This window comes from Sinocyclocheilus rhinocerous, unplaced genomic scaffold (assembly GCF_001515625.1).
Source record: "Sinocyclocheilus rhinocerous isolate Xijiao unplaced genomic scaffold, SAMN03320098_v1.1 scaffold1300, whole genome shotgun sequence".
NCBI classification, from domain to species: Eukaryota; Metazoa; Chordata; class Actinopteri; order Cypriniformes; family Cyprinidae; genus Sinocyclocheilus; species Sinocyclocheilus rhinocerous.
In genome coordinates, this window is record NW_015666578.1 from 1,214,345 (window position 1) to 1,224,803 (window position 10,459).

At 36.6% G+C, this 10,459-nt stretch overlaps 1 protein-coding gene across 1 annotated transcript in view; it reads left to right on the forward strand.

Annotated features, from left to right (window-relative positions):
• Positions 1 to 9,839, forward strand: part of LOC107732911 (receptor-type tyrosine-protein phosphatase U-like) — a 297,899-nt gene extending 288,060 nt beyond the window's left edge. Inside the window, exons 29-33 of the mRNA XM_016544352.1 lie at positions 4,014 to 4,139; positions 4,913 to 4,966; positions 5,663 to 5,820; positions 6,451 to 6,586; positions 8,898 to 9,839. Of these exons, the coding sequence (XP_016399838.1) occupies positions 4,014 to 4,139; positions 4,913 to 4,966; positions 5,663 to 5,820; positions 6,451 to 6,586; positions 8,898 to 8,960 (537 nt within the window). The 3' untranslated portion in view covers positions 8,961 to 9,839. The remainder of the gene's footprint in view (positions 1 to 4,013; positions 4,140 to 4,912; positions 4,967 to 5,662; positions 5,821 to 6,450; positions 6,587 to 8,897) is intronic.
• The last annotated feature ends 620 nt before the right edge of the window (positions 9,840 to 10,459 follow it).

The following is a 10,459-nucleotide window of genomic DNA, read 5'->3' on the forward strand; positions in this document are numbered from 1 at the left end:
GGGGGGGGGGATCAAAATAATAAGACAAAATATTCAGCTAGAAATTATTTAGTAGATAATGTGACTTTATTTTATTCATCATGGTTCAATTAGATTTTTTTTAAAAAGCATGCAATAAAGGCCATGGATGTGGGTAAAAAATAATATGAATGTACAGTAACAAAAAATAATTAAAAACAACAGAAAATACTAAAAATAATATTAATGATTTTCCACCACATTAATGTTATTTATTCATTCATTTATTTATTATCAATTTACTGGAGCAGCACTGAATGAGACTTGTTTTTAATGTATCTTTAATAAGAATGTAATTTGTCTTTCTGCACTGGCAAATTTGTGTTCACTTGTTTTACATATTTATATTAAAAATAAGTTTAAAAAAAATCTAAATACACTTACTTTCTGCAGATGTAATATATAATCTTATTTTAAGGATTTTTAAATATTCTAACTGAAAAACAAAAAGATACTCATTAAAAAAAAAATTTCAGTGTGCAGCATAAATACAAAGTCCTGTCATGAAACTCTAGGTAGCGCAGGTTGAAAGGTTCTAACTCAATCTGATATAATCACATCATTATCCGCATGGCGCAGCTGATTGGTTTCTTTTCGCATCAGCAGCCAATGAGCTCGCTGCTCACTATTCAAATACTCGGCTAGTGCTTCCTGTAGCAGTTACAGCACGTTTCAGAAACCCTTCCCCTTCCCAGCTCCACCTGTATAGATCTACGGGGTAATTTCATGTATGTTTTTTATGGGGGTTGTTTCATATATGTTATATGTGCAGCAGCAGTATTTCTTACATGCTCACAGCAGCATGTCTGTGGATGTATTGGCAGAAGCAAGTAGCAAGTTGCTCTTGACTGCAGATCTTCCTCTGTGTGGCTGCTCTCAGATTTCATTCTCTATTCAGCGTATTAATGTTCATGTATGACACATGCAAGCATAAATTGTTTATTGTTTATTTGGATCCCCATTAGCTTCCACAAAGTGGTTGCTAGTCTTGGGGTCCACAAATCAATCCAAGACAAACAGTCTTACAAATAAATAAAAACGAACAAGAATACAATTTCACTTATCACATCACAAAACTATACATCTCAGCAATCGCAGCACTTAAAATGTACATATACAAAACTATACATCTCAGCAGTAGCAGCAGTCAAAATAAACATCTGCATATTTATAAGCAAATCTTCACATTTTCTTCGAAATACATATGTACAGTTGCTCTTTCGTATATTTATGGAAACGATATTCCAAGCGACAGAACGTCGATAAAGTCTTTTTCATCTGATTTTTTTCACAAAATTTGTTTCCACATATGAAAGTTGTCCAGGTTAAAATTAAAACTGTGAGATTTATAGTGATTTGTAATGTTTTCGACGACTGTGGTGTGAAAATAACCCCCCACAGAGCCCATAATTCTCACTCTGGGTGAACAGCAAACACACAACGTGCTTTTCATTTGAGACTCCCCACATTGATAATGTGTTTGTCTTGTCTAAATTGGCAATGGAAAGGACAAACTCACCAAGATACCAACTTACCCATGATTTTCACTCCTCTCCCCTTGTAGGCATTGTGACCCGTTCTCCATGATAAAGCATCTCTGGTGCGCATTATTCCACTGAACGCAAAATCAGAGTGTGTCATCTTTAAGACTCAACTGATAATAAAATCAGTGTGTGTGTGTGTGTGTGTGTTTGTGTGTGTTTGTGTGTGTGTGTGTGTGTGTGTGTGTGTGTGTGTGTGTGTGTGTTTGTGTGTGTGTGTGTGTGTGTGTGTGTGTGTGTGTGTGTGTGTGCGTGCGTGCATGCTTTTGCATGAGTGAGGCGATCTGCACAACATTATTTAATAGTTATTTTTGCTTCCTGTCTTCCATCTGATGTGTGTGAGTGTTTTTCCAGACATTATCACACTCAGTTAGTCATCTAACCTTCTAGAAATATCTCTCTGTTCTCTTTCTGCTACAGTCACTCTTTTCTGATCTGTCTGAGTGTGTTCGGATTAATATTCTTCTGCACCATGTCACTCTGTTAATACGCATCACTGTGACAAGGATTTATCAATTTCTATCTCATCTATATCAGCATCTCTCTATCTCTCATTGGAAATACATTGCTGAAGCTGTTTCACGCCTGCTCGTTTCAAATAACACTGTGCTGGATTAGATCTGTTTGCAACCAGAGTGAGCGAAAATTAATTGACACATTGAGCAAATGGTAATCTGGTGGGGGATTGGACTAGAAAATGCAGCCGATATGGAGAAATGAGCAAGTATTACTTATCTTGGTGGGCCGCAATTAGATTTTCAGTGCTGATTAGCCTATCTCTGGCGTTTCCTTGACTCTATTATCCTTTCACTGTCTATCTTCACCCTTCGCCTAATCGCAAGATGCCCATTTTCTGCTGTATATATATATATATATATATATAAAGCTGTTTAAAATATTATTAAGAAATAGGTTCAAATTTACACTTTACAATAATGTTACATTAGTTGACATTAGATAACTACAGTAGTTAATGTGAACTTACAATGAAAAATACTGTATTTGTTAATTTCATCATTAACTAAAACATTATTAAAATAAATGAATAAATAAATAAATCTGCTAATGTTATTTAATATACCTGAACTAACATGAACAAACAATGAACAGTTTAATTTTTATGAATTTATGTTAAAGATTAATAAATACTCTAACACATGTATTTCTCATTGTTATTATATGTTAGTTAATGTGTTAACTACCTTAAATTACGGTGGATTAAATTCATGAATGTTAACAAATGGGACCTTAATTGTAAAGTGTTACCGGCTAATATTTGATAATGTTGTCAATATGAAATGGTATAATTCAAAGATATAATGGTATTATTTATACCATGGTCTGTCTGAATACTCGATTCTGATTGGGTGGCAGGTATGCATTAAAGCCATTTAATGCATAGGTAGTTCCAAGTCAGCTTAATTACCGTTCTGTATTAATGCGCTGCTTTAATTGATGCACAGAGAGGGAGAGGTCGGAGATTGCAGATCTGGCTGCGCACACACAGAAACTTATTGCGACTTTTATTAATAAAATAGCATAGATACTAGATCGCTACATTATATTTCTCAGCAAGGAGGGGGTAAAATCGCTGTTTTTGAAGTAACTAAACAGCTTCATTGTTTGAGAGAGACGCGCAGATGCAGGTAATTCACACACAACTGTCATCTCTCTCGATCGATAATTCATTCAAATATTTATTAACATTATAAACGAGGCATTCATTGCATCCAGTGGGGACATAATTATGGAGAAAGGAAAAATTGAAATCGCATCATATGACCCCTTTAATTATTGCACTGCACACATCATAAACAGGTTTTAAGTTGTCAATGCTGGCAAATGACCATGGAATAAGCGGGATAATGCACTTTGCGGAGGCAACCGTTTCCGCTTCGCATCGGGTGGTTCTACCCGATATACAAACAAAATGAAAACTAACATGAATTTCAAAATTGAAAAAAAAAAAATTTACATTTCTAACAACATTTCTTGACACTGGTGTTTCAAACTAGATTTAATTTTTTTTTTTGTCATGGGCATTATTTAATCCTTATTTGTAGGGTTGGGTATCGAGAACCGGTTCCAAATTTCCATTCTCGAACTGTTCCGTGCATTTCCACAAAGCTTGTTCCGGGCCAGAACTGACTTCTCTTTCACATTTATCGACCAAAACCATAGACATAAAACAGAATAAATATGTTTGACATCTACATATTTGACTTAAAATGTGTTTAATGGATTTTTTTATCTTATTGGAATCGGAATTAGTAATCGGAATCGATAAGCAGAATCGGAATCGGAATCGATAAAATTCAAACGATACCCAACCCTACTTTATTTGTCACTGATGGTCGCTGCCCCTTCATTAAACAACACATTTGATCTATACTTTGTACAGGAGTGTATTAAAATAGCAATTTGCATCTGTAATTGTGTCCTTCTCTCTGTCAGCCTTGTCTGCAGTACTGGCCTGAAACAGGCATGCAGCAGTTTGGACCTATGACAGTCGAGCTGCTCTCCAGATCCACTGATGACAACGTCGTCACTCGCCTATTCAGAGTGACCAACATCACACGCGTGAGTCTATAGGGCCAAATAAGCCATCTTCTGATATATGTTATCCCCTGTACATGCCTTCCAATCACGAGCCATTCTCTCCCAGTGTTAGCACTGACATTTATTACAGTACCTCATTAAAATCAGACCTCATTAGACAAATGACCCATCTTCCACGTCCATCTTTTTTTTAAAAACTGGAGATTCTCTGAGTTCAGGGCCACGCCGGGAAAGGTTAATTAACTGAAGCTAATGGCTAAATTATCTTTTCAGAGTCCTTTAGAAATTGAATTCAATACCGATTAAATTAAAGCAAAGGTATAAAAGTGTGGTCAGTCATTAAAAGTCTCAATTTCACAAACTAGCACTGGAGGCACTGCACTGCTGGAATTAGACCTGCTTATTTCACACTTTACGTGCATGTGTGAGAGAGATAGAGTTGTACGTATGGTGTCAGTATCTCTCAGTGTGGTCTGTGCTTCTGATATTGACTTGTCTGAATAAAAAGGCACTTTCTCGCACCTCTAGCTGACCTTAGTCCTCCCTGATGGCTTCATTGTCAACATCCTGTCTCTTTGAAATCTTGTCCCAAGTGTTGCACCTCTCATTGCTAGCCCCCTTTAGCACTCCTGTCAGGCAGGCTGTCAACCTTTAGCCACATTCCCGTCCGTGCCTGTGTCAGTTTGGCTAGCCCCCTGTCAGTCCCTATGTCCCCTCTGTCTCTCTGAGACTCTGCAAGCCGGGTAAACACTCCATGTCATTGTCAGAAAATGTCCCGTACTGCCTCTTCACAGGACCCCAGACAGAGCCACCCGTGTTGGAACGATGAGTCTCGCTTCCCCAAAAAGGTACAAGGTGTAGAGTGTTATTGATAGATCATGTTGCTAAATAGCGCCATCCCTAGGTAAAGAAAAATAGACAGCCCCATGACAGAAAAATGCTTTTACGATTTGTTACAGAGTAATTTAGATGCTAATTAATGCTCAGAGGATCCAGTCGATGACTTGCAGATGAGCTGAATATCGTGTGCTGTTTTTGAAATGAGTGTTTGAAGTACAGTGAATATTCCATGAATAGGATGCAAAGCAGAGCATGAAACATTTAGTGAAAGGACATGCTTCAGCTTCAGGTTGAATCTATGCTCAATGGAAAACCATGCATGTGGTGACATTTCTGTGAAATTATATTACAGTACTTCTTGCACGCTCTGTGACACTTCCGAAGTGAAATGCTGCTAAAAGTGTGTTCAGTTTTATCCAAAACAGATAAAAGTGAATCTGTAAATTATAAAATGAAATGTGCGTTGTGTGTGTACCCAATTGCAATGCTCTACCAGGTGAGCTACCAAGCAAGTTTACTATGTTAGTAAAGCCGTACATATGGCGTTCTTAATGTGCAAACATCAAAACCTATTAGGGACTCACTTTATATTAAGTGTCCTTAACTACTTATGTACTTACATATTATGTATTTACTTAAATTAATCATTTCATACCTTTTTTTTAATCTTTTATTAATGTTTTCTCTCTGTCTTTATCATTCAGCTGCAGGAAGGTCATCTGGTAGTGCGACATTTCCAGTTCTTGCGCTGGTCGGCTTATCGTGAAATCCCAGACTCTAAGAAGGCCTTTCTCAACCTGCTGGCACAAGTGCAGAAGTGGCTGAGGGAGTGCGGCGACGGTCGCACTGTAGTGCACTGCCTGTAAGTTTCACACGGCTCCGCTTCCAAATACTAACTGGAGAGCAATTACACTTCATTGTGTTGATTGTACAATCCAGGTCACTTTTGATCCTGTACTCCAGAAATTGCCGTGGCCACCCAACTGTGAAAATCTGCTTAAAGCTCTTAATCTCCGGCAGCTTTTTCATGTCTTCATTTTCCTCAGTATTTGACTTCTTAGTGCTCTGGCCTTGGGATTCGTACCTGCCACCTGCACTTGCCTGTGGTTTAATATGTCTATCCTTTATTAATGAGAGCGTGGTACAGATGCAGCGTATCGGGCTTCAAAGCATCTATGCTGGGGTGCCCTTCCTCTATCAGTAGCCCAGGGGAAATTATCTTAACTCAGTAGAATGTGACATTTTTATTGCATGTCTTTTCCCCAGAGCGCACTGGCACTTTCCATTCCTTCATGCTCAAAAGTATTGCAGATGTCTGGCAGCCTGTGGTGGCACAAATATGCCTCTTTCACAGCTATCCCCTCCAGACATCTCTAATACAATAATCCACACAAGCTTTGAAAGTGTGCTGCTCAGATCCCGCTCCTTCATGTGTTACAAGATGCTGCTTTTCTTGAAGATGCTAATGGGTTGACATATTGTTGTCTTTAAGGAATGGCGGCGGACGCAGTGGCACTTTCTGCGCTTGCACCATGATAATGGAGATGGTGCACCATCACAACATGGTGGACGTGTTCTACGCTGTCAAGACTCTCCGCAACTCCAAGCCCAACATGGTGGAGTCTATGGTTAGTGTGCTTACTTATGTCAAGAACTAATTAGTAGTGTTTGCTTGTGACCCATTAAATATAACTATAAAAAAAAATAATAGTGATAATAATATTATTGCACTTTATTTATTTTTTTAATAAAATAATAAACGAAATTATAAAGTGTGATGATGCTATTATAATTTAAAATAAAAAGGGAGTGTTAAATAAAAATACAATTATTTTATAGCAAACTTAAAAATAAAAGGATGATATTTATATGAATTTTCATATTTTTCAAACTTAAAATCAGCAAGCTTTTATTTAGTCGTATTGCCAATTATATATATAAACAGTGAAGAAAATTCTAGTTCTAATTCCAGTTGGGAAGTAAACATTTTGAACTATTTGCAAATAATATTTTAAATGTATTTGTATGCCCAATATGGCGAAAAGGCAAAACATTTAATGTCTCGTCACATTCACTTCCCAGTGAGCAATTGATGTTGAAAAGACGTCAGTTTTATGTCAAAAAACGACTAAAAAAAACCAAGTCAAATATCCAAATCAAAGTAAGGTCAAAAACTTGACATGATGTTAATTTGATGTAAATTGAGCGTCAAACATATTGGCCTACATAAACATTAAACCAGTTTCAGTGTGGGATTCATTTCCTATTTTCGCCCAATCACCACTGGAAGAAATTGCTATCAAAACTTAATTTAAAATCACATTGATCAAGTCTTGACTAATATTTGACGTCAAATTGATGTCAAGGTGCCCGCTGGGTTTAAAGCTACGGAGCCCGCGTATGACATGGAAGAAAAAAAAATCGTGGGCACGATTTATTAATTCGTTCCCTCGATTTACTAGATCATGCGCACGGTTTAATAATCTGTTCCCTCATTTTAAGTAAATGGTGCGCTCGATATAATAATCCGCCCACGATTAAAAAGTACCCACGATTTATTTATTAATTTTTTTCTTGCATGTCATGTGCCGGGCTCTGTATAAAATGGCGAAATTTGCGAAAGTTTTCTGTGAAAGTAGTTTGCATTACTACTATGACGATATTACCGTCAGTCGTTTAACATTTCTATCATAAAACAGTTGTCAAATATTAAATGTTTAGCTACTTCTACCTCGCTCGCTTTCGACGCTTCATGCTGGAATTCGTGCTCTGCTTCTGTGAACAGTAAACCCCACCTACTTGAATTTGATTGGTTATCTCAAACATTTTGACATTGACGAGCGCTGTTAGACCCCTGAGGCAGAGCAGACAAAAAAATTAAACTTTTGGGGGGTCAGTTTGACCATGTCTAATTATTGAACGGGACTTGTCTTCCTCAATGTCTATAATGGTTACGACCTGCTATTGCCCCTACATACAGACTAAACCCCTAACCAATATATATATATCACACTTTGGTGTACAAATTGTGGCAAATCATTTGTGGTGCTTTTACTTGATTTTGCAACAGATGATAAAATTGGCAAAACAATCCCATTGACTAAAGGCCAAATATTACTACATTTTTGTTCTGACAATGATTTGTTTATAATCTTTACAACCTTTACCTGTAAGATGCATAGTGAAATTTAAAATTGGGAAATGATTTTATCCAAAATGATTTGATTATTTGGTATTACGATTCATAATTATTTTTAAAAATATGACGAAGAGACGTAAATGAACTGGAGAGACAAATTGTACTACAGGCAAATATTGACACTGTTTTTATTATTGAATTATGAATAATAAGTTGTTACTATACATGATTTATAAAAAAAAAAAAAAAAAAGAGGATAATATCATGTCTAAAGCAAACTAACATAAACATTGTTATGAACCAATACAAAAAATATATTTCTACTCAGTCTTTCTACTTCAAAGTTTCACATTTTAACATTTAATTCAATCTGTTACTTGTCATTTCTTTGTATGTATTTGTGAAATTTACTGGCAATTTCTGAGTGAATTTCTAAATTTCTAATTTAGAATTACTTTTCTAAATATATTCTCCAAATATCCCCACATACACATATGCTGCTCAAATGGATGCGTGCAATTATGAATAATGATGCATAAACCTGAACTCATCAGCATGAACTTTTGTCATTTATGTAAATAGTGCCTTTGTTTCCTCAGTCTCTCCTGTTCTGTATCTGTTGTGAGTATGGATCTGAGACAGACATTGAGAATTTGTATAATATTTAATTACGTAATCCGATTTTTATTATCAGATGAACGATCCGCAGGCCAATATGACTCGCATTTCCTTCAAATGTAAATCTCTGCCAGTGCTGAATGTTGCCAGAGAAACTGACGTGACCTTGCTGTTGTTGGCAGGAGCAGTACATGTTCTGCTATGAGCTGGCTCTGGAGTACCTGGACTGCCTGGAGGTCAGATAACACAAGAGCTCGAGACCCGAACAACACCGGCTTCAACCTCTTCACCTCGCCTACTCTGTTTCCTTCGGTTTGGGCCAGTCCAGCCCATATGAATGAGCCTTTCTTTCCTCCAGTGAGAATGCACATCTACATCAAGAGTGGGAATGCAAGACTCGGCACATTTCTCTAACCTTCAACCTCTATTGTCCTCCGTGCACTTTCTGTTTTGACGTTTTCGACCTCCTGTGCCAGATATTCCTGCCAAACCCATGAGGGAATCGATGAGATTTCAACAGCTTTGAGATTATGACATACGTCGTCTTTGATCACATGACTGGCTCTCTGCTTTATACACCAAGCAGGAGGAAAACATGCAGGATTTTAACGAAACCATGTGATGACATGGGTGATATTGTGTTTGTACATCACGTGTATTGTTAAACTCTGTACATTGGGGCGATCTACTGTGCTGATGCACCTGATTTTACTGGAAAGCATTCCTTGACTGTAAGGATGTGATGGAGCTTTTCTTTTCATTGAATTACTTAAAGGTGATGTGTATCATTTTTTTTACATTAATCTCCTTTCCCAGCTTAATGTGCAGAGACCATAAGTGAGCCACTGATTCTCATCAAAAGCGTAACACTGTGGCGCTATCAAAACATTGACTCAACCAATGGTGTGAGTTTGGGGCGGGACTACGTTTTTGGCTGACCAATGACCAGTTCAGGACTGTTGTTTGAAAATGGTGAATTTTTCTTGCAAATGTTTGGTGATGCTAGAGGTGCAAAAATGGCACACTTCACCTTTAAATCTGAAAGTGACACTCAAAAGTGTCAATATTTTGACAGTCAAAAGAATAGACACAAAGAGGGTTTCTGGGTTTCTTTCTTGTTTTCTTTGTGTGTATATATAATATATATTTTGCAAAACAAACAAACAAAAATGTTTCTAGATGTTGTCTTTAATGTGCCAACACATTTTTGTATGAGTTTGTGTGTGTGGGGTCGTGAAGAGGATCACTCATGGATCTGCATGCCTGTTTCATGTTTCATTGCAATCCATTGTGACCCGTCTGCTTTGGGTGCTGCTGCCCGCTGTCATTGAGTGCAGTAAAACAAACAAAAAAAAAGATGTACGCAACTATATAAAAGAAAAAGAAATGCTACTATTGGAATACGGTGAGGCACTCGCCATAAAGTTGCTTTTTATCTTTGTATTTATTGGTTGTTTTGTTTTCTAAAAAAAATAAAAATTAACATGAATCAATAAAACATTCCGATGTTGCTTTTATCTCTTTGTCATTATTGTTGTTAATCACATTTGTTTTTCCTAATTTAAATACCCATAGGAAATTAAATAATAATAATAATAATAACAATAATTATAATACATAAATAATCTATAATAGCTTAATTGTTTCACATAGGCAGCAAAGAGGTTAAAAGGAGAAACATTTATTGACGTCAGTGATGTTTTTTATATATATATATATATATATATATATATATATATATACA